This window comes from Phyllopteryx taeniolatus, chromosome 16 (genome assembly GCF_024500385.1).
Source record: "Phyllopteryx taeniolatus isolate TA_2022b chromosome 16, UOR_Ptae_1.2, whole genome shotgun sequence".
NCBI classification, from domain to species: Eukaryota; Metazoa; Chordata; class Actinopteri; order Syngnathiformes; family Syngnathidae; genus Phyllopteryx; species Phyllopteryx taeniolatus.
The window spans coordinates 13440623-13464271 of NC_084517.1; the positions used below are offsets into that span (position 1 = coordinate 13440623).

A 23649-nucleotide genomic window follows, 5' to 3' on the forward strand; every position below is an offset into this window, starting at 1 on the left:
CACTACATGTCGCTGGCATAGATAGATCAACAAAGCTACATTATTTGAAATGAATAATAATTTTTCGGACTAAGACAAATTGGCCAATTTCCCGTGGTGTACCTGATGATCGCTTGTTTAGGATTTTATTATTATTTGTAAAAATGACATCTCAAAAGAGTTTACACCATTAAACAGAAACTTTATTTCCAGATCAGCAAATAATTTACTGCCTTCAAAAGAATGTATTCATATATGAAGCAAAGAAATGCTACGGATAATATTATGTCTACGACGCAACAGTCTCCAAGAACTCCCATTTGGCACAGTGAATGAGCCAAACAATCCAATTTAAATAAATACATAATGCATTACAGCAAACAGCCATGGTTGTAATTGTTCATCAACATAGTGCATACAACATCAAATCTGATATGTCAATAACTATAATGATAATGGCAAGATTGAGCAGAAGCAATATAATTTACAATCAGTGCATGCTATAAGCATAATGACATTCATGTCCTCGCCGTCCCATGTACAATATGTTATAAGACACTGGCTGTTTTTCAGAAACAGCAAATTAAAAAAACAAACAAACTGAACACTGTCTTTGAAAACACTACTTCAACAACAGATGAAACACTTAAGGACATGAGGAGTTTTTTTTAAACATATTTTGGCACTGAAATTTCATTATCTATTTAATGAAAATATACAACCTTCCATCGCCAAGTGTAAATATGAGGTTTATGTGTATATATATTTAATTTCGTACCGTATATACTGTATATATATCAACCTCAGTCAATATCAAGTCATATATTTACATTCATTGTGTGTGTGTTGTGTGTGTGTGTGTGTGTGTATTTTACACAGTAAGAGAGAAAATGGTGTATTAACTCAACATGTTTCTGTCTGCAACATATGACAGAAAAATAAGCACAAAACATTCAAGTGCGTTCTGTTTGGTCAAAAGTGTAGAATTTGTTTGTCATTGATATTGCCAGTTTCTCAAGGTTTTGGCCTCACTATATTTTACCTAAACAAATAAACAATTCCTCTGTCACCCTTTCCCCTTCACTTTGCTGGAGTGACTTTGTTAAACCTTGTAAGGCACAAGTCCCAATGCAACATTGACTGAGGTCAAATCCACCAATGGCAGATGCAACAAATCAAATTAGGCCTTCCGTAATTAAGAGCATAAATACATGGTGGTGCTAGAATTGAAAGATGTTAACTAAAATGAAAGGGGATTTCGTGGTCTTAAAGTAATAAACATGTTGTCCTCAAAACAATTTAATTGTATTTTTTTTAACTCTCACCAAGATATTTTGGCCTTTAAATGGACACTTCATACTCCCGTGTATCCTGTGGTCAAAAAGAAGAAGCCATCAAAAACAAATTCAGATTATGATACATGCAAAAGCTATAATGCCATAACTGTTGTAATAAAGCAGATAAATGGACGGTTTTCTCACCCCTGCCTCATACAGAGGATTGTTGAAATCAGACTCGACCGTAATGGGACTGTAAGAGTGTGTGTGAGAAAGAGACTTCCAGAAGAGCGGCTTCCATTCTAGTCTGCAGATGCTGGGAGGGAGGAAATAAAATGACATATAATCCGTTACATTCATGACATGGTTTGTATAAGTTAACGCAAGAAGTACTTACTTCGTATAGTACATGTAAATTCCTCCGATCAGGAGGATGACAAGGATGATGGGCAGAATTATTGCAAGAGCAATGTTCTCACTCAGGATCTGATGGGAAGGTTCAAATGATTGAGACACTGCAAAATAAAGACAATCCTCAATTACATTGAAAAATATATATTTTCACAGTCTGTCAGAACTAAAACCAAGTAATCAGGTATTCTGGAATAAATAGTGATTAAATACCAGGCATAAACTTTTTACTGGAAATTACAGAAAAGAGATAAGGATAAATATAATCACCCTCTAATTTGTGATCATCCAGAAGCTCTTCATAGGCCACTGTGTGAAATAAAGGACATGTTATCAAAATTATTCATCACCCCATCACAATTCCTTTTTGAAAAAAGAACATTCCAATAGACAGCCATGTTCAAAATATAATGGCTCTAGTACTATTAATCTGTTTCAATTGTTACAGTTGTGTTGCTTTATTGCAAACAGCACTACCATAAACCTGTGATGTTTGCAAGTAAATCTAATTTGTAATGTAACTATGAAAGACCCCCTTTAACCCCTTTAATTTAGTCTATAGGCCAAATGAGTTTAAGCGATTAGGGGGAGGCCTTACCTTTGCAAAAGGGTGGTGGACTGTTCCACTGAGATGGGTGTCCAGGCACACAGCTGATAATGACCTCACCGATGAGCTCATAACCTTCGTAACAGAAGAAACGCAGAGTTTCTCCTGCCTGGTAGCTGTGCTTGTACAACGTTTGGTATCCATTGTCTGGGACGCCAGGGTTCGGGCATGGGTCATATTTTACTGGACAGAATACAGAGACAATAGAAACTTATTCTAAGTTTATTTCCACATGCACAGTGAACGGAGCTGGACAATGACACTTACAGACACACTTTGGGCTGTGGTCACTCCATTTGGGGTTGCCAATGTCTCGTCCATGGCAAGAGATTTGGCTGGGACCCTCTATTTGGTAACCGTGGTTACAGGAGAAACGCACAATAGTTCCGACTGCAAATCCGGCTTCAGGGCGCACAGAGCGTGCTCCATTTACAACCTCTCCTGGGTCAGGACACTGCTGGACTGTAGGGGACATTATGAGGGACAAAGACAGAATTCAACTCAAGGAACTATGTTGAAGTGAAATGAGGAGGTTCATCTAGACAAAATAGTACTTTGCTGCCATCTTGTGGCTTATATTGGCAATTATAAACCTTTTTAGCAGGAGGCGTCAATTGCTTGCAGATTTTCGCTACATAGCGACAGTTTACTCACATTTGACACAGGTGGGTGGGCTGCTGCTCCAGGAGAGGTCCCACTGACAGGTGATGATGTCAGAGCCATTGATGTCATATCCTGGTTGGCACTGATAGGTCAGAACGCTTCCTCTTACTGGGGAGGAATGGGACGAGCTGATCCACCCAAACTCGATTTGAGGGTGAGTGGGACAGGTATCATTTGGCTCAACCTCTGTATGAAACAGACAAAGAGATATTATGTGCAGTATTTAGTATAAAGTATGCCTCCTATCTATCATAGTATTGACACATTTTAGCCAACTAGCCTTACCACGATAATGAATCAGGAATCCCTGACTAAGGATGAAACTGGAATCTTCCGGATCACTTTGAAACTGAATGGTCACTTCTGACCCCCCGGATACAACTTGGAAGCGCTCTTTGGAACCCAGGTACTGGCCGATGACATGGGACATGAGATCACGGCCGTCAAAAATGGTCAGCACGTCGGTGTGGCGAATATTTAAGCTTTTTCCGGGACAATAAATGGAGAGACAAAGGAAAAGAAAAAGGGAAAATGTTGTTAAATTCCAGGAAGTCTATGGATTTTTTTTAAGACCGGCACTCGTGGATAGTATTTACTATTAGTCTGAAAAAAAAAAAAATGCATTCATATTTATTTGTGATTTGACGTAAAAGTAACTTGCTAAAAACAAAAAACAAAAATGTATACTCAGCAGAACATAATATACCTTATATAACATTGTTTTAATGTTTATTCTATATTTCCTCGAACACAAAAATGCTGAGTTGGTGCCACCTGCTTAAATAAAGAAAAGTAATGCAAACTCACATATGGATGTCTAATTCAATGCGCTTCTCTTCATTGCCGTGGATCTGCCATAAACAATCCAAGCCCTTGGAGTAGCTCTGAGGCCAATCGGGAGACAGGATGGTACCCGAGGGCTCAGTGAGCTCCCCCCCACACAGCGCTGATGGAGCAAGAGATAGGTAACAAACTGAGGCGAGAGGACATGGTCTGGATGATAAACACAATGTAGAACAAGGTGAAATGACCACAAAAGCTGCATAATAATGCAACTGAAACCAGCCATTAGTCCCACACACTGTGCCTAGGAAATAATTATTCTTGCTCGCGGGCCACTTTAGTCAATGCAGATTAATTACTTTGACACAACCTTGTCCTTAAGGTAGAAGAAAACGATTTGTATGACCAACATAGGCACCCAAGATTAGCAGAAGCCCAAATTGCTCACTGATAATGAGGGAAAGTAACATCCATCCATCCATCCATCCATTTTCTGAGCCGCTTCTCCTCACTAGGGTCACGGGCGTGCTGGAGCCTATCCCACCTGTCATCGGGCAGGAGGCAGGGTACACCCTGAACTGGTTGCCAGCCAATCGCAGGGCACATACAAACAAACAACCATTTGCAGTCACATTCACACCTACGGGCAATTTAGAGTTTCCAATTAATGCATGTTTTTGGGATGTGGGAGGAAACCGGAGTGCCCGGAGAAAACCCACGCAGGCACAGGGAGAACACGCAAACTCCACACAGGCGGGGCCGGGGATTGAACCCAGGTCCACAGAACTGTGAGGCTGACGCTCTTACCAGTGCCGGAAAGTAACATTTAAAAAAAAATTATATGACCATTGGCCATGACATTGACGTAAATAATTGAAAGTAAACCATAGTTAAATAAATTAATAAAAGTCAGATGTATGCCGGTCAGTACGGTGAGTAAGTGGTTAGCACGTCTGGCTCACAATTCTGAGGTTTTAGGTTGGAAACTTGGCTCCGACCTTCCTGCGTGGAGTTTTTCATGTTCACCCCCCTGATTGCATGGGTTTTTTAGGGATAAACGGGCTTTCTCCAACATTCCAAAACATGTATGTATTAAGTTCATTGAAAACTCTAAATTGTTTGTAGATGGTCACTGATGGTATAGTGGTACACTCGCCTGACTTTGGTGCAGGCAGCGTGGGTTCAGTTCCCACTCAGTGACAGTGTGAATGTGAGTGCGAATGGTTGCCTGTGTCTATATGTGCCCTGCGACTGACTGGCGACCAGTTCAGGGTGTAGTCCGCCTTTCGCCCGAAGTCAGCTGGGATAGGCTCCAGCGTCCTGCGACCCTAACTAGGATAAGCGCTGTTGAAAATGGATGGATGGATGTTTGTAGATGTGAATGTGAGTAGTGCTTTTTTTCAACATGTGACGACCAGTCGAGACTGGAGTTAGCTGGGATAGGGTCAGCCAGCCCACTGCTTAGTCGTAAAGAAGATAAGTGGCATAGAAAATGGATGGATGGAAGGATGGATGAACAACTTATGACAGGTGCTTTGATACAATGACATATTGCATTTACGCATTACAAAAAAAAAACATAGAACACCCCCAAATCCTTTTTTTTCTGGCATTGCACAAATGTTCATATCCACATGAACTTAGCGCAATCTGATTCACAAACTTGATCTTTAACTAACCGATATGTTTCTACATAAATCTGAACCATCAGTAATTGCCATCATTGTCCGTTTAAATCGGTGAGTCTCGTCTGCTTAATATTCAGAAACAGGCATAACAGAAGATTTGGGTCAGTTAAAGCTGCAAAACGATGCCCAGCAAATCAGCAAGATGGACAAAAAATAGGTTACAAAGCTGCCTATCTAAAAAAAAAAAAGCACAGACACACACACACACACAGAAGAGTCACATTAATAGTACCTTTGCACACAGGTTCACTGTCATTCCAGTGGGGGTTGCTGGGGTCCACACACTCAATGGTTGCTGACCCCTGTTCCATAACGAAACCTGGGGAGCAGCTGAAGGTAACAGTAGTGCCCAACTGGTAGGTGATGTCACTACTGCTGAAGTTTCCATGCGGCATGTAGGGCTCCCAGCAGTGCTCATCATCAAACGCTAGAAAACAAGGGAAAAGGATAAAAGATGAGATTTTCCTTCATATCATCTCATTGATGCTTCTCTTAGATGAGGAGTCTTCCAACTAAATTACCTCACTTTTCAGTTTGTCATAGTAAAACTTGAAGTAAACTATACATGCGTGTAGACTAAATTGTTGGTTAAAGAAAGAAAATCCCACAATGGTCACTACAAATAACTGAAACTGACAAATGTATTGATACATTAAAAAAGAAAATGAAATAATGCAAAGAAAATCAGGAATTCCTTTTTTGTTTCAAGAGAATAATTTTAAAAAACTAATTAAATTAGCCTAGACAGAAACAATGATACACTTAACATAATAAAATAAAATAATAATAGGATTTCACTGCCCTGGACATTTTTTGTTCTCTTAGTTTTGGCTTTAAATAAGTAAATTTCTAACATTTCTATCGAGTCCAGAGGCTTGATACGCACCCTCATATCGCAGTGCCAGAAGTAGAGGAATGGAGGACGAATCAGCCATGAGCTCCAAGTACAGAGAGGTGCCCTCACTCAGCAGTCCGTGCTCTGGCACATCATCCATATCTGAGTCGAAGAGCGGTGGTAACAGTGAACTGTTTCCACTGCGCACAATTAACCTAAAAGGACAGAAAGCACGTTAATATGACAGCGCATCATTTAGATGCCCGAAACCTTCACTGCATGATGTCAGCAGTTTAACTTAGAGAAAGAAAACCGATCAATGTAAAAACTGTTATGACACTGCATTTAAAAGTTTTCTTCATTTTTTTAATAAAGGGTTAAATATGTGTATGTGAGTCACCCTTCTCTGATTATGCTTTAAAGACTTTAAAGCAAGCTGACTTTTTAAGGTTCGACGACATTCTTTGTTGTTTTCAACGTCAACTGTTCAATAATAAGAGGGAGTTTGCACCCCAAAAAATTTTTTTTGTCATATTTGTTAAACATTTTAGTTTGAGCTGAGAGTAGTACATGATAAATAGGACCTGTGAAAAAAAAATCAGTCACCCCTAGCCCCATCTTGTGCTTCTAATTTGATTTGCGAGAAACCATTGTGCCCGAGGAAAAACAACCAATCATAGAAGGCGTGACTCATAAGTTTTAATCATTTGTTGTGCATTCAGGGGCAGACAATAAATATTATAAAAAGTTTGTTCAAATTTGGCGGCACGGTGGACGACTGGGGACGACTGGTTAGAGCGTCTGCCTCACAGTTCTGGGGACCGGGGTTCAATCCGCCTGTGTGGAGTTTGCATGTTCTCCCCGTGCCTGCGTGGGTTTTCTCCGGGCACTCCGGTTTCCATGCGAGGTAAATTGACGACTCTAAATTGCCCATAGTGTGAATGTGAGTGCGGATGGTTGTTTGTTTGTATGTGCCCTGCGATTGGCTGGCAACCAGTTCAGGGTGTACCCCGCCTCCTGCCCGATGATAGCTGGCATAGGCTCCAGCACGCCCGCGATCCTAGTGAGGAGAAGCGACTCAGAAAATGGATGGAACAATTGATGTTTAAAATTGCAAACTCCCCTGTAATCATTATTTGATGAATGTGTCATATTTATTGTGTTTTTATTACTGCTAAAGATGTTGCACATTCATTATAAAGGTGGGGTCTAAATCATGTTCTTGACACCTAATGCAAAATTACTGAAATAAGTGTGTTTTTAGTCAGGATCAGTATTGACTAGGAATCATTAACAAACTTTAATAGAAAAATAAAGCAGGAGTTTAAAACAACAGCGCTGCGACTGTCGCTTTGTGTTTCATGCAATTTAAGAGAGGAAAATATCCAGTATTTATAGAAAATGTCAAACTACAATTAGTGATTCACAAAACAACTTACTTATCGTCATCTTCATCCAGTGCAATCCTCTCAAAATGCAGGTGGAGTCTGTGGCCCTCTTTGGCCTCGAGTAACCAGTGGCAGCTCAGGTTGTTTCCATTACTGTGGTTGGCAACAGACGGTGGGGGTGGCGACAGTATTCGGCCCACTGTTGCATTACGAATCCACCCCCCACAAGAAACAGCTGAGGAGAAAAAACCATCGCACACATCGCTTGAAGAAATGCGCCACACACTATAGTCAGTGTTATTTCACGTAAGTGGTTAAGGTAATTGAGGTCACTAACCAACACATTGGGGTTCGGGCGTGCTCCAGTGTGGTTGTGTTGTGTTGACGCAGGTCGCAACCTCATGACCACGGACTTGGAAACCTGGATCACAGTAGAAGTGTGCCTGACCACCAGGATGGATGTCGGTCACGGTCACCCCGCCGCTTTCGGGAGAATGAGGGAAGGTGCAGGACAGCATAAAAGCTGCAAGACAAGAAAGTGCTACTGACCTTGCATTCTTTTGAAATGTTCGAAACATAGAGCCGGACCTAGAGAGAATGAGACTTATGGGACTTTTTTTTTTATCACACCAATATAATATTTTTTTCAAACTTTAATAAATGTAGTAGTTGCAACCATGATTTGGTTTGAAATCAACTCCAACTATACATTGGCATTGATAGACATTTTGTGTTTTCTGCTTCCTCCTACTTACTAAAATATCTACACATTATGCTCATTGAAGACTCTAAATTGAGTTGGTGTCCACTTTTCAATAATAGTGACCACAAGATTTACAAATGTAGGAATTTTCACCATTCATCCAGCAAAACGCTTGTGAGGTCAGTGGTCACTAAAACTGGACCTGAGAGCCTAGCTCACAATTTCTTTTGGAGTGTGTTGGATGGGCTGGGGTGAGGTTTCGTGTCTCCAACAAATACTGAACAAGGTACAAAGTTATGTTAACTGTTAATTTACCTTGATAGTGCAGGATGAACTTGCCATGGTTGTTTGACTGGCGGCTGCGGTAGTGGATGTGAACCTGATTGGTTGGACTGCGAATCACCTGACCCTCCCTCATCAGGGTCTCATTGGCTAACAGCTTAGGTGTCAAACCCCCGTGCCCCATAATAGTCAGGGACTCCTCCTTGGACAGATTCACCTTCCTCACCTGGCAGTGAAAGTAATAACATCAACATGTAAAATGCCCATGTTTAAAAAATACAAGTGCATTGTTACAGTTGTAGCTGTGTGCTGTATTTGTAGCAAACACAAATACTGTACTTATGTGTTTATGTCCCAAAGGTGTATTTTGTGATACTCCATTGGCTTGCTTGCTGTAGTACTAGAGTGGCTCCAACTACCGGAGACAAATACCTTGTGTGATTCTGATATAAAAAAAAAATAAAAATTGTATTCACAGCGCAAAACAATATTAAAGAAATGTAATACACTCAAAAACTGTTAAAAGAGTACTATATGCATCCATTGTTAAAAATGCTTTACCTGAATCTCCACACCATAGCCTGCATACACTCTAATGCTGTAGGTGCATTCCAGTGGGGAAACTGATGATGCTGATGATGATGCGGAATCCGGTGACTCGACAACATCTTCCATTGCGGACAAAGATGCATTGCACTGAACTGTGAAAACAGAAAAAGATGAGACGTAATTCAATGTATGTGTAGAATTTGAAGGATGAAGAACAAGAGCGAAGAAAGAAACTTAGACAAGATTTACATTTACTCTTTATACATAATGTATATGATGTTAAAGTGAAGTGACGTGTTAAAGTCATACTTCATTCATGCCAATTAATAAAAATACATTCATGCACAACAATGTCCATTTATGATGACTTCTTTGCCAAACCAGATCAGAGCAGACCACTTGTGTACATATGAAACTGTTTCCATGGTGATCTACTGTTAATCTGCAGCACCTTGTTCAGTAAAAGCAAAGACACATTCTTCATGTATTTTATCGTCAAGCTACAGGACACGACACTGACAGTGGTAAGTTACAAATGTAGGCATACAGTATATCACCCTGTGCATTCCGATTAATGTACAATATATTCATATCATCTGGATGTCAGCCTAGTTTCACCTCACCAGCGTCCTTCAAATAAGAGAGTAGTAGTAGTATCAATATTTTTACATATTCAATTAAGTGTCCGTGCGCCAGTGGGCCATTTACAGATTGTTCTTGTGGAATCTTCGTGTTAAGTGGCTACAAATGGCCCCCGCATTTCCTCCACATGGACAACCTGAAAGCCTCAGTGCCATCTGGGTCAGACATGCTCATTTAGGGCATGTCATGCTCTTATTACACTTTCTACATGTGGGTTTTAGAGTAGCGATATGAAAGTCTCTTCATCATCTACATCACCAGTGTGACCTTATTCCTTCACACAGGCCCTCACTTGAATTACTTACAGTATGTGCCTCTCAAGGCTAAAAGAATCCTGAACAAGTACACAGAGCATGTCACACTGCATATGCAATACCAGAATCACATACATCCTTACTTGCTTAATTATTTAAAGGGAACAGTAAGTAAGTTTACATCTAAACTCAATTTTGGATGAACAATATGTCAAAGGGTTTTTACAAAAATGTGTTCATTATCAAGTTACATAACACATTACTATAGAAAAATGAAGGATTTCAAGACTAGTTATGTAACATTTGAAATGTTCAAGGAACTTGGCTAGTTATGTTGTACATTGTCAAAACAACTAGAGTTACATTCTTTAAGACAGTGTCATGCTACCTGTTGTTATTCTTCCTTTAGTTTAGGATGTTGTTGTCTTCAAAATCGAACACTTGAGCCAATTGTTAATATCATTTTTTTTTGTTTATGATATATATATTTTTTATTATCCATCCAACCATCCATCTTCTTTATGCTATATCCTCATTAGGGTCATGGGTGAGCTGGAGCCTATCCCAGCTTACTTTGGGTGTGAGGTGTGGTACAACCTGAATTGGTCGCGAGCCCATTGCAGATTTAAAATGTTTTTTTTTTTTACTATACTAGCGGTATAGCTTATATTATTGTTTTATTTAATTCTCATTTTTATTATTTTTTTTTTTTACATTATCAATGTTGATTTTGTACCAGCAGCTGGAAAAGCTTGTTGTATGTATGCATATGCATTTTATATATTACTATATTTTATATATTTATAGATGAGTGATTAACGTGTGAATAAATAGATAGTAAATCAAATGTGAATAAATCATCTTGTGTTTTCTTTTTGCAAAGTCCAATAGTGTAAGATTTTGGCTGTTTGTGTTACTTTCGGGATGTCTTTTCTCTGCTTTCTGCCCCGAGTTGGCCAAACACACTGCTTGCAGTGCTTAGTAATTGTATGTGACTACTTTTTTTCTTTTGTAAATGTGCCTTTTGGGGGATTTGATTGCATTCCTCAAAATGGGCCTTGCAATTGGCCATGTAAACATGTGACTTGACCAACAAAAATAATCCACAAAAATGGCCATTTTTAAAAAGTATGTTTCTATAATTTTACAGAAGGTATTTTGGAAAACAAGGTCAAATATGTTTGAACATTTTTTTGTCTTTTGTGTCTGAATTAGTTTTGCATCACATTGAATGCAAAAGGAGCACTGTAAATATTCCCAAATGTTAGTAGCGAGAATGTCAAATAGTAGGAAACCTCTTCAGAAAAAAAAAAATTGTTCCTGGTAGATTAAAAGAGACCAGATATCCTGGCAGAAACGATAAATGATAGATGCTCTCCTTAGAATTTTCTTAGTCTCAGTATTTAAAGTTGTTGTTATCAGTTGGTGTTAAAAAGCTAAATGTTTCATTTTTTCTGGACTAATAAGAGTGTAACTGTACTATTTCCTAAGGAAATCCGATATCTTGTAAGGTATGCAAAAAGTGCGCTCAGCTTTTTGGTCTGTTGGGATGTCGCTTACTCCCTCCTACTCTGTCAAAGTTAAATATATTAAAGTGTGAAAGCATACAGATCCATTTGTGTCATTTAATCCCCTCACCCAATGAGAATCGATAAGAGAATTGATAAGAATCGTATCTATTAGCAGTATCGATAATGGAATCGGAATCCATCAATTCTTATCAATTCCCGTCCCTAAACAGGCTCTCAAATGTGCATTTCTACATTTCATAAAGACTTATTCTATTATGAAATTGATCTCAACTAAAAAACCTTCAGAAATGCATAAACAGATTAGGAACAACTGCAAGTGCAATTTTGTTGATAGCCTTCTTGTGAACTAGCTAAAATTTCATTTTAAATGTTCAACTTTATAATGATTCATGTCGACTATTAATAAATAGTACTACTACACTGTGTTGTTGGTAGACAAATTGAGTGACAGAGGGTACTGAAGTTTTCCTGATATGTAGTCTATCTAAGTGGTTATATCAAACCACTGCAAATGGCTGACAGGAATTCGTGCAACTCGACTGCCCATGGGACTTCCCTACGGTAATGTGCAGGTACCTGGCATGTGCATTGTGGTTATAGTGGTCGTGGTGATTAGAGTAGTGGTTGTCTCCTCCTCCATGGGAACGAAGGACATGCGGTTTCTCAGTCCCGCGTGGCTGCCTGCAGAGGAGGAGCCTAACGCCGTGGTGAGCAGTCCTGGCGAAATGACCGTGGCGGTCGACTCGCTCTGTCTGACACCAGGCACTGCCTGCGTCGGATTGGTGGTTGTGCCTGCTGAGGTTTAATTAAAGATATATTATCCTCAATTGTGTGTGAACCACTTTGGATTACATGACAATGCCCATTAAGGTCTGCTTTGGTACCTGTGGTGGCAGAAGACAGTCCTAAGTATTCCTTACTCTGTAGGGCAGCATGGATCAGGTCACCCAGAGGGTAAGAGTCGGGGGATGATGTTGGTGGTGTATCTTTCTCAGGAGTCGCGAAGGTCAAGCCTGCACAACAACAACAAAAATGTGTTTTTTAAATCATGAGAAATGGCAGAACGTAAGAATAAGCTCCAAGAAATAATAAACTCACATAACAACAGTATTCACAACTCCACGCACATGCACGTGCTGTTACCTGAAACTTGGTGGATCATGGTGACTGACAGTATCACGGTAAGATATGTGAACCCCATGGCTCAAGATGAAACCGGTGATCTGAAAAGAACAAAGTGGTTCTGATGACCAAAACACAGCAATATCCACATCACTGTAAGAAATACATTGTTTTACCATCAGGGGGTATAATGGCTTGTCACCCTAACTAACCCAAAAGCTTTTGTGCCCTTGGTGTCTGACTTTTACAGTTTAGGTATATACCGGTATTTTTTGTTTTATGTTATATATTTTTAAAGCTTTGGAAGAAGGGCTAAACATTTACCTTAAAGAAAATTATTAGCCCAACTGGGTAAATCAGACTGTACATTGAGGAACTCTTACTGTATCCCTGTTTGTAAGAGTATAACATGTCTCTGCTGATGCGTTAAAGACCTAGGAAATAAACATTAATAGTGACAGTTCTAGCAAAAAGTAGCAACATTGCAGGTATTATGTTTACATCACACAGGCCATCCTGATTCGGCTTAGGGAAGCATTGCTATGAAAACCCTTATTCAACAACGGAATAATTACTGTTATTCATTGCAGATTCTTCAAGAAAATACATTTTTACAAATGTGTGCCAAAAGAACAGGTGCTAAATGGATCTGTCCCAGGGAAATACCCATGCTCTGCACCTGCGTTCCCTCCCCCAAACCTGCAAAATGCGTTATTCCAAATGCACAAAATGACTCTCCTCTCTCTGCAGCTACACCGCCAACGTTTTTTTGCTATCGTCATTTTTAAGGTTTTTTCTATTTTTTATGGCAATGAATCAAAAAAAGCTCATCGAGGCGTTTCCTCGGTGATCCCACCAGCCTTGTATATCACAAAATGATGGGTGCCCTGCAAGGCAGCATCCCTCCTCGGCGGCCCCTCTTTGTGTCGAGGAACATATTGGGGGCATCAGTCGTCCTGACTTTGAGAGGAGGGGGGGTGGGGGCATGATGGAGCGTGACATACCTTTATTTCGCCTCCGACGTTAGCGTGATCAGCGCGTACCCTGTTGCTGTAGGCCCCCCGTCAACAAGGTGTTGAGGTGCCCCTATGGCTGCTCACTGAGGGCTTGACGCATTCGGCTCGGATTGTGACGGTATCTGCGTGGAGGCGCCAGGCGCGCTCTAGCGGCCGCGTGCAAAAGAACATCCAGCCCGGGAGGAGCGATCAAGCACTACTGCAGATGCGCGTGCGTGCGTGCGTGCATGTGAGACATATCGCCACGGTCTATCGAGGTAATGAGAGTCACGCGATGCGCAACGCTTTGACTAACGTGCGTATCTTGTTGTGTTATTTGAAGGTCTGCAAGTGGCAAACGCGCACCTTGTTTGTGTTGTGAGAGGGCGTTTGCGCCGTCATGGATTGCGGACGTAAAATAATATGAGGCTGTGGGAGCCGACGCAGAGCTCCGAATGATCGCGCAATCACATTATTTGTGAGACAACTTTATGCCGAATGCCATCGAATGCCAGGCTTACTACTCACGAACTTGTTGTTGGAAATGTTGTTTTATTTATCGTAAGTGTGTTTAGGCATATGGTTAAAATGATGGCCAGACTTCACTCATTAACCGACATGCAGATCTTTAACTACTACACTAAACTGACTAAATTAAAGTGCAATTCAAATAAATAAAAACATCATCAAAATTCTAGCCACTCGCTGTTTACAAAAATGGGCGCTGAAATTGTAATGTCACGATCACAGCGCGCATGATGCCACTCGCATTTACTTCAAGATGAAGTTTGAATGAAAACAAATAACTGCAGTTTTATAACAGCCGTCGGCGTCTGGCGAGTAACACGTACAAAAGCAATGGTTCAAATCTGTCCCATTTTCATGTAGTCCTCTCTTTTGCTTCACTTTACTTTAACACCCGCGCTTGTCCCTCTCCTTGCAGAGTGGATGGGGAATAAATTCATTGAAGTTCATGAAAAAAATATTAAGTTTAGGTTGTAAATGTAGGTCAGTGATTCTGATAGTGTTTACGCCAGCAGAGAAGCCATTGCCTGATTTCTCACCACTGGTTGCAACTGAAGGGTATAATTTAGTTCCAGGCAGGTGACCCAAATGAAGGAAAACAGACAAGAATAGCAAAGTTTCTAGTATGTGAAATAACAGGAAGGGAGGAGGAAGAAGGAAATGCTACTGGAACAGGAGTGGTGAACTGACGTGCTTCAGGATCCATGGGCTAAGCAGTAGAAGAAGCCTGAGCCTGGCTGGCATGGATCTGAAACTGCAGATGGAGCAAAAACTGTAGCAAGAACAGGAAACAAAGAAGGGACTGAAGACAGAGCAGGAATCTTGGATGGCGGGGAACAAAGAGCTGTGGATTGTAGTGGAGCAGGTAGAGGAGCCAGCCTTTGCGAGAAACTGGGTAATGGAAGGCAGGAGAGCAGACATAAGACATAGGATCCACTGGGGATTTGGCGTGAGAAGTAGATGTGGTCACGTTAGATAGTAGTTGAAGTCAAGCAGTGAAGGAGTGACTACAAAACTTATGGTTTCCCTTGACACACACACACAAAAGAAGTTGAAATAGAAACGTTGTGTAGTGTACTGACTAAAATGTGTTGAACTGTATTTGTTTGTATTGCTGTTGTGAAAACTAGTTAAAAGTTTGTTTGGTTCTTTGTGTGGATGAATACTGGGGTGTCCTGCGTTCCGAGGGGTCTGTGAACATTTCAGGGTTTTTTTTGTTTTTAATGATTGATTGAAGGGGTGGTGCGTCCAATGGGATTGGGGAAAGGAGGTGGGTCGTGGAGAGGAAGAGCGGGAGATGCGGCGGGGAAAGAAGAGTTTTTTTGGGGGTCTGGACCTGTTTTATCGACGCGAACGGATTTACTGTTTCAACGCGAACGGATTTTTGACTGTTTTCAACGCGAACGGATTTACTCTTTCAAAGCCACGGGTCCTGCCTGCTCAACGCCACCGGGCTGCCGCTTCGACGCTACGGGATCCAGTCACTGTGCCTACTGAAGCGTTTTGAGGGCGCGTTCCTACAACAATCGGTTTGGGTTTCTTTTCCCCAGTGAACTGAGGGTTCAACGGTTTTGTGAGTACTGCCAGTGAGGGCTACAGTTGCATAGAAAGATTTTGAATAATGGTAGTTTTATAGACTAGACTGATCATGAGTGACGTTTTAACCGGTTTTTAGAGACGAAAAATAATGATCAGCTGGGGTAATGTAAAGTCTTGCATATTGACTTTACTCAGGCGGCAACAAATACAAGACCTCACCACTGAGGTGAAGTCAAAAACCTGCACAAGCAACGAGACCAAGAAGACCAACATGGATGAAGAATGCTTCATGCCAGGATTGGCCTCAGCAGCCCGTGAGCCAGACGGAGGATTAAATAAAGAAAATAAGTGAATGAAGCTGTCTGAAAGCAGGGCAGGCCAATGGCGCTTCAGGCTTTGCTTGTTGGTAAACAGAGCATCGTACGCTTAACATGATCCGTTTGCAACGGAGGAATGACTCAACATTTACATCTCCTTTCAGTAAATAAATGCTCTAAATGATAAATAATTTAAAAAAATAAAACATTGTCGTTGGGCCATTTTGGCTCAGTTTGATCTTTACTCATTTTAATACATTCCATTAATCTCTTAATCTGTTTCTATTTCAGTATTTTAGTGCCAAATCAAAAAGATGTACTGGTCCTTGGACATGCTGCCCTTGCCTCCTTATGTTGAGCTTGGTGTCCACTCACTAAGCGGCCTTCTGTGGACTCTCCTGCTCTTGTTCCTGTGGCACTGTTATCGGATAGGCTCAGACCTTCCAAAGGCGGATCACGCAGATGGGGGAAAGATGAGCTCAAGAAGCTCTGCAATGTCTTTTGGTGGAAGCTGTGCAGGAACAGAGTATAAAGCGCAGTCCAAGTTTTACAGGGGTGATCTAAAGAACCGCTTTATAAGCATGGAAACAGAAGAGGATGAGGAGCTGGGGCAAGGCTACCTCACATCAGTGCTGAGCCATGCCTTATTCCCAGCACAGGGATCCGCTCAGGCCAAGAAACTGTACTCAGCCCTGCAGGAATATGCCAAACGCTACAGCTGGGTGGGAATGGGCCGCATTCATAAAGGCCTTCGTGAGCAGGTAATGAGCTCCATCGATGCTGTGTGTTTTCAACAATCATTTAAAATGGCAGATTCAGCAGCAATTTCTCATTGTTTTCTTACTGTCTTTACTTTAGATGAAACTTAAAGATCATTCAACTATACAGAAGCCACATCTCTTCTTCTTGCCAGATGTCCCAAGTGTTCCTTTTTTTCCTCGTGATGCCCATCGGCATGATATTAATCTCTTGGAAGCCAACTACCCGGTAATCTTGGCTGAGTTCCAGGCTGTTTACCAGAGAGGCATTGACTCCAAATTTGGCTGGACAAGTGTGGGACCAAAGGTACAAAACTCAAATTAAACCTCAGCACAAGGCCTCATTCTAATTTGGGTCAACACCAAATAGTCCACCTTTAGCGATAATGCACCTCCTCCATATGCTCACACCTGTTATGTTTGGCACAGTTAAAACAAACTTTAGTGCGGTTGCTATGATACGAAGTGTGTTTTGTTAAGAGTGAATGCTATCATACCAAACACGCAGAAATAGACTGCCAGAAGATGTGGTCTCGGTCCATTTGCAAGTCAATTCTGGTGCGGATCGGTTCACTTGAGCGGATGTAACCCGTCAAATAGCTTTTTTTGTTTGTTTTCTCACACGATGCAGCATACCACAAGTTCAGGATGTGACTTCATGCTGATATTTTTTTACTGGGAAACGTTTGGTCTTGTAAAATGAACGCTAAGTCAACTGGCCAAGTGTGTGTGCGTGTGTTTGTGTGTGTGTGTGTGTGTGTGTGTGTGGAGTGTGAAAGTGTGAACACAGGTTTACATATATGCATTAGTAAGATTTTAAGAATATTATTATAAATCTCACAATGTTGGTAGACGTTTCATGGAAACGGTTCATTATGGGAATAATGCCAGGCGATGTAGTCACAAGGAGTCTTTATAGTCTAATCTTTTATTTGTTATGTACTAGATGTTACCAAACCTTTTGACCCTTAGGGGTCACTGTAGCGTCCCCGGTTGAAAAGACGGTCTCTCAAACTGATGGTTCATAACCTTTATTCAATCTCCTTGTACAACCCCAATTCCAATGAAGATGGGACGTTGTGTTAAACATAAATAAAAACAGAATAAATACAATGATTTGCAAATCATGTTCAACCTATATTTAATTGAATACAATACAAAGAAAGATATTTAATGTTTAAACTGATAAACCTTATTGTTTTTAACAAATAATCATTAACTTTCATTGAATTTTATGGCTGCAACACGTTCCAAAAAAGATGGGACAGGGTCGTGTTTAGCACTGTGTTACATCACCTTTTCTTTTAACAACATTCAATAAACGTTTGGGAACTGAGGACACTAATTGTTGAAACTTTGTAGGTGGAATTCTTTCCCATTCTTGCTTGATGTACAGCTTCAGATGTTCAACAGTCCGGGGTCTCCCTTGTCGTATTTTACGCTTCATAATGCGCCACACATTTTCAATGGGAGACAGGTCTGGACGGCAGGCAGGCCAGTCTAGTACCCGCACTCTTTTACTACGAAGCCACGCTGTTGCAACACGTGCAGAATGGGGTTTGGCATTGTCTTGCTGAAATAAGCGGGGGCGTCCATGAAAAAGACGTTACTTGGATGGCAGCATATGTTTCTCCAAAACCTGTTTGTACCTTCCAGCATTAATGGTGCCTTCACATATGTGTAAGTTACCCATGCCATTGGCACTAACACAGCCGCATACCATCACAGATGCTGGCTTTTGTACTTTGCGTCCATAACAGTCCGGATGGTTCTTTTCCTCTTTGGCCCGGAGGACACGACGTTCACAATTTCCCAAAACAATTTGAAATGTGGACTCGTCGGACCACAGAACACTTTTCCACTTTTCATCAGTCCATCTTCGCTGAGCTCGGGCCCAGAGAAGCTGGCGGCGTTTGTGGGTGTTATTGATAAATGGCTTTTGCTTCGAATAGTAGAGTTTCAAGTTGCACTTACGGATGTAGCGCCAAACTGTATTTACTGACATTGTTTTTCTGAAGTGTTCCTGAGCCCATGTGGTGATATCCTTTACACATTGATGTCAGTTTTTGATGCAATGAGGGATCAAAGGTCACGGGCATTCAATGTTGGTTTTTGGCCTTGCCGCTTACATGCAGTGATTTCTCCACATTATCTGAACCTTTTGATGATATTATGTATGTATGTATGATGAAATCCCTAAATTCCTTGCAATTGTACGTTGAGGAACATTGTCCTTAAACTGTTCGACTATTTTCTCACGCACTTGTTCACAAAGAGGTGAGCCTCGCCCCATCTTTGCTTGTGAATGACTGAGCAATTCAGGGAAGCTCCTTTTATATCCAATCATGGCACCCACCTGTTCCCAATTAGCCTGTTCACCTGTGGGATGTTACAAAGGTGTTTGATGAGCATTCCTCAACTTTCTCTGTCCCAGCTTTTTTGGAACATGTTGCAGCCATAAAATTCCAAGTTAATGATTATTTGCTAAGACAATAAAGTTTAACAGTTTGAACATTAAATATCTTGTCTTTGTAGTGTATTCAATTAAATATAGGTTGAACATGATTTGCAAATCATAGTATTCTGTTTTTATTTATATTTAACACAACGTCCCAACTTCATTGGAAATGGGGTTGTATGTGAAGACACCGTAAGCGCTACAGGAATAAACAATAAAATACAATCAGCAAGTCTTAACATATGTTTTACCTTATATAAACGTGGAGCACATTGTTCTGTGCATACTGGCAGTGGCGCTGCAGTATACTTTGCGACAGTATCTTCCGATTAACGACAACTTGTTGTCCAAGCCTTTTCAAAATAAAATCTTTAGCAATATTATGACAGAATGTTAAAAACGTATGAACCAATTTTACAATAAAACAAACATAAGTCATTTACAGTCACTGAGGTGGTACCACACATTGAGCGATACGGTCTTACCTGTTTAAAGTGGATCATTGCAGAAAAATTTGAATTGCTGACTCGCTCTATGGACACCCTGAACAGCGAGCCTGTATAGGCGTTGGATGCTGTACATACATTATATTGTACTTTATCACATTTATTAAACCATAAAAAGATAGATGAATAAATAAGGAAGAAGTGGGTTGCTAAAGAGAGTGGAAATGGGCGAGAATAAAAGTGAGTGTGTGGATATTTTAGAAGAGGCTCGCTCGCTCCCATTCATTTGAACGTACCCAGCTCGACTTTCTGTCTCTCGCTTGCTTAAAAACCCCTAAAAGAGCATTTTCATTGCCTGTAATCTGCGATGTTGCGACAGCGATTCAAATTTGGAATTGCCGCAAAACCAGTGGCAGACTGATCGGCCAATTATGAAAACAGTTGCCAAACCACAAACGCTACGCAACAGTTCAATGGGGTTCGGCTGCGTCGCTTGGTGTGTGGCTTTACTTGTGAGTCAATTATTCAGCCATATTGGATACAATGAGTGTATAGACTTGTCCATGTACCAACAGTGTAAAGGCAGTAAGACACATGTCTCTTTCAGGGCCGGGCAGTGTTTCCACTGTACAATGCAGGCGTGTACGTGGCAGCCAACTGTCGCTCCTGTCCCTGCACATACCGGACATTGCTGTCTCTCCGTACATTTATAAGCAGCAACTCCTTGGGATCGGCTGGATTTTGGTTGCTGGGACCTGGTGTTGCACTGGGGAGCTCATACGGACCCACTAATACGCGACTGCGGTGTCATCTAGGTCGGTAAATAAATTAGGCCGAAGAGAATTTTAGAGTTGTAGAACATTTACCGCATCTGAAATGCTTGCTGAAGACAGATCCTTGTGTGTCTGCTTTAGTGATATCCATGTGTCATCATTCCATGAAAATATTAACTATCCATCCATCCATTTTCTGAGCCGCTTCTCCTCACTAGGGTCACGGGCGTGCTGGAGCCTATCCCAGCTGTCATCAGGCAGGAGGCGGGGTACACCCTGAACTGGTTGCCAGTCAATCGCAGGGCACATAGAAACAAACAACCATTCGCACTCACAGTCATGCCTACGGGCAATTTAGAGTCTCCAATGAATGCATGTTTTTGGCATGTGGGAGGAAACCGGAGTGCCCGGAGAAAACCCACACAGGCACGGGGAGAACATGCAAACTCCACACAGCCGGGGCGGGGATTGAACCCGGGTCCTCAGAACTGTGAGGCTGACGCGCTAACCAGTCGTCCACCGTGCCGCCAAAATATTAACTAATAAGATTAATTAACTACTTAGCGAGACTAAAAGAAAAATTCAACATGAAACATACAATACACTTCAAAGTGTGAGTTTTCTTTTCTGACTCTGACCTTGAGGGACACCACTGGTGAAGAGGGTTTTGATTTGTAGTGTCTGAGAGTACAAATTTAGCTGTTCATATGAACTTCAGACTTATTGCAAAATGCACATAATATATGTTAACATGGTGAATTTGGTGGCAGTGGACTCATGGTTTTTGATATTGTCAAATCCAGGTCCAAAACAGGGCCCAGATTCAAAAAATGGATGAATGAGCACAGATGGTTCCTTTTTCAAATCACTTTTATTTTATTGCATACAGTAGATTGTTTTCAGACTATTACACAACTGCTAAAAACAACTGAATGAAATCGCACAATTGCTGGTCAAGTGATGCAGTGAGTGTTTAGGTTCATTTCTACTTAGCCCATTTCCTGCTGCCACACAGCTGGCATGTAATCCTCTTCCCTTAAACACAGACAGTGATGGGGAGCCTGGCCGTGTTAGCTTTAAAGTAAAGACATAATGAATTTGGATCCAATAAATCCCGCAGGTCTGCAAACTCCCGCTCTGTGTGAGCTAGTGGTGGGAGGGGAGCCTCAGTGCTGGTCTGAGGGACACTGCCTGCTAGTGGATGACTCATTTCTTCACACTGTCTCGCACAAAGGTTGGTCAATCACACAAACTAGTCCAAAATGGCTGATCTGCAGGGCAAACATGATGTTTCTCCAAACTCCTAATTCTCAATCGTGTCCATCGACCTCAGAATAAAATGCAATGCACAAACAGAAAGTAACATTAGAACTCTTAAAAAAGTTGAATTGACTTTTCAAACTTTTGCATCTGATTTATATGTATTTTCTTTCAAAGGGCCCCCAGATGCTGGCCCTCGAGTCATTCTCAGCGTGGACGTCTGGCATCCGAATGTTGCGGCAGCTGAGAGACAAGCGTTGGATTTCATGTTCAGTCCTGATCTCTGAGCAATTCATCACTTTGAGCCGTGACTCCTGAATCCACTCTGACCTCTGAACTCTCTGCCAGTTATGCAACATGTGGAGGTGCCTGTTGTTTTGTACATTCCACCTTAGTCTATGGCTCATGGTGTGCATTAGCCTTGAAAATCATGCTGGCCATTTCCTGCACTTTTGACCGCTGATGCACTCATGGTGCGTACATCAAAATATTATTATAGATGAACTTTGGTTGCCGTAACTACACTTATAAAAATACCTCATCTAACTTCCGAGCAGAGGAGTTATTTTTCAGTCCTCACGTTACATAATATTCTCATAAAGGTATTTGCATGTAAAACTTTGAATGCCATGCTTAATGTTGGTACATGTGTCACTTACAACATCAGAACCTGAGATAGTATAATAAAGCCAACGTATTGTGAAAAATATCGAATAAAACCTAAATACCACCTTTTTTTTGTTTGTTTGCATGTTTGCATATACAACAGTGTATTTGAATCCCAGTGGATAACAGATGCTTACTTTGTCAGCTGCAGAGGTGTTGTGTGTGCACAGAACATACAGGCTCATTTTCTGAGCCGCTTCTCCTCACTAGGGACGCGGGCGTGCTGGAGCCTATCCCAGCTGTCATCGGGCAGGAGGCGGGGTACACCCTGAACTGGTTGCCAGCCAATCGCAGGGCACATATAAACAAACAACCAGTTGCACTCACATTCACACCTATGGACAATTTAGAGTTGTCAATTAACCTTCCATGCATGTTTTTGGGATGTGGGAGGAAACCGGAGTGCCCGGAGAAAACCCACGCAGGCACGGGGAGAACATGCAAACCCCACACAGGCGGGGCCGGGGACCGAACCCCGGTCCTCAGAACTGTGAGGCGGACGCTCGAACCAGTCGGCCACCGTGCCGCCGGTCATAGAACTATAAATTCAAAATTTCTTCCCCATTCGCACTTTTCCACTACACATTACTGACTCTACTCTCCTACTTTCCGAGATTTGGGCCATTCGGTTTTCGACTTGAATTATTTCAATTACCACTATTACTTCCTTGCCAGTCAAGAGGAGCTTGAAGTCGAAGTATACTGTATTTCCTATGGCATTTTATTTTTGTTACTCGTTTGGATTCAAATAACCAATCATCATCAATGAGACATTATCATTATCAGTTTGAATCAACAAGAGATTTGAAGAGTTTTAAAAAATGTATGTATGCTTCTGGTAGAGTATAATATTTGGGAGTTTGATTATATATTTAGATACCTGACAAAGTTTAAAATGATAGTCGTGAAACACTAATCTTCTTCAGCACATTTTTGGTTACATTTTACAGGCAGTCAATGAGAATTAGTGAGGTGATTTTGTCTTATCTGCCATCTGTTCATGTGAGGGTCCCAGTATGAGGATTACACAGGCAGATCTAATCTAGCTCAGAGTGACAGATTATTCCTGAGATACTTTATATGATGTTGGTATTACTGTTTATGATGTATGGTTTTGTTCAATAGATCACATTTCTTTAGGAAATGAAGAGACATAGCAATTGATAGTCAACCGAAAGATAAAACATCACAAAGGTG

The 23649-nt window shown here is 41.2% G+C and overlaps 2 protein-coding genes across 5 annotated transcripts; one reads left to right on the forward strand and one right to left on the reverse strand.

The window, feature by feature from the left end:
- Positions 1-160: 160 nt before the first annotated feature.
- sez6l2 (seizure related 6 homolog (mouse)-like 2) lies at positions 161-13861 on the reverse strand. 2 transcript variants are annotated; one of them, XM_061748569.1, is made up of 19 exons: positions 13720-13861; positions 12737-12816; positions 12478-12606; positions 12170-12385; positions 9178-9317; positions 8650-8842; positions 7969-8154; positions 7683-7866; positions 6295-6458; positions 5641-5835; positions 3745-3883; positions 3223-3419; positions 2929-3123; positions 2542-2736; positions 2266-2457; positions 1938-1976; positions 1654-1771; positions 1461-1572; positions 161-1350 (listed from the first exon to the last, which is right to left on the reverse strand). In XM_061748569.1, the coding sequence occupies exons 2-19, from the start codon at positions 12792-12794 to the stop codon at positions 1321-1323; spliced, it is 2682 nt and encodes an 893-aa protein (XP_061604553.1). In that variant the 5' UTR covers positions 12795-12816; positions 13720-13861; the 3' UTR covers positions 161-1320. The 2 variants fall into 2 exon arrangements, with proteins under 2 accessions (XP_061604553.1, XP_061604552.1); XM_061748568.1 differs by having other exon boundaries at positions 12170-12388.
- Positions 13858-23613, forward strand: asphd1 (aspartate beta-hydroxylase domain containing 1). Of its 3 annotated transcripts, none has more exons than XM_061748571.1 (6): positions 13858-13988; positions 16383-16852; positions 16950-17156; positions 20361-20568; positions 21647-21760; positions 21964-23613. In XM_061748571.1, the coding sequence occupies exons 2-6, from the start codon at positions 16406-16408 to the stop codon at positions 22071-22073; spliced, it is 1086 nt and encodes a 361-aa protein (XP_061604555.1). In that variant the 5' UTR covers positions 13858-13988; positions 16383-16405; the 3' UTR covers positions 22074-23613. The 3 variants fall into 3 exon arrangements, with proteins under 3 accessions (XP_061604555.1, XP_061604557.1, XP_061604556.1); XM_061748572.1 differs by lacking the exon at positions 13858-13988 and adding an exon at positions 15543-16254; XM_061748573.1 differs by lacking the exon at positions 21647-21760.
- Positions 23614-23649: the final 36 nt, after the last annotated feature.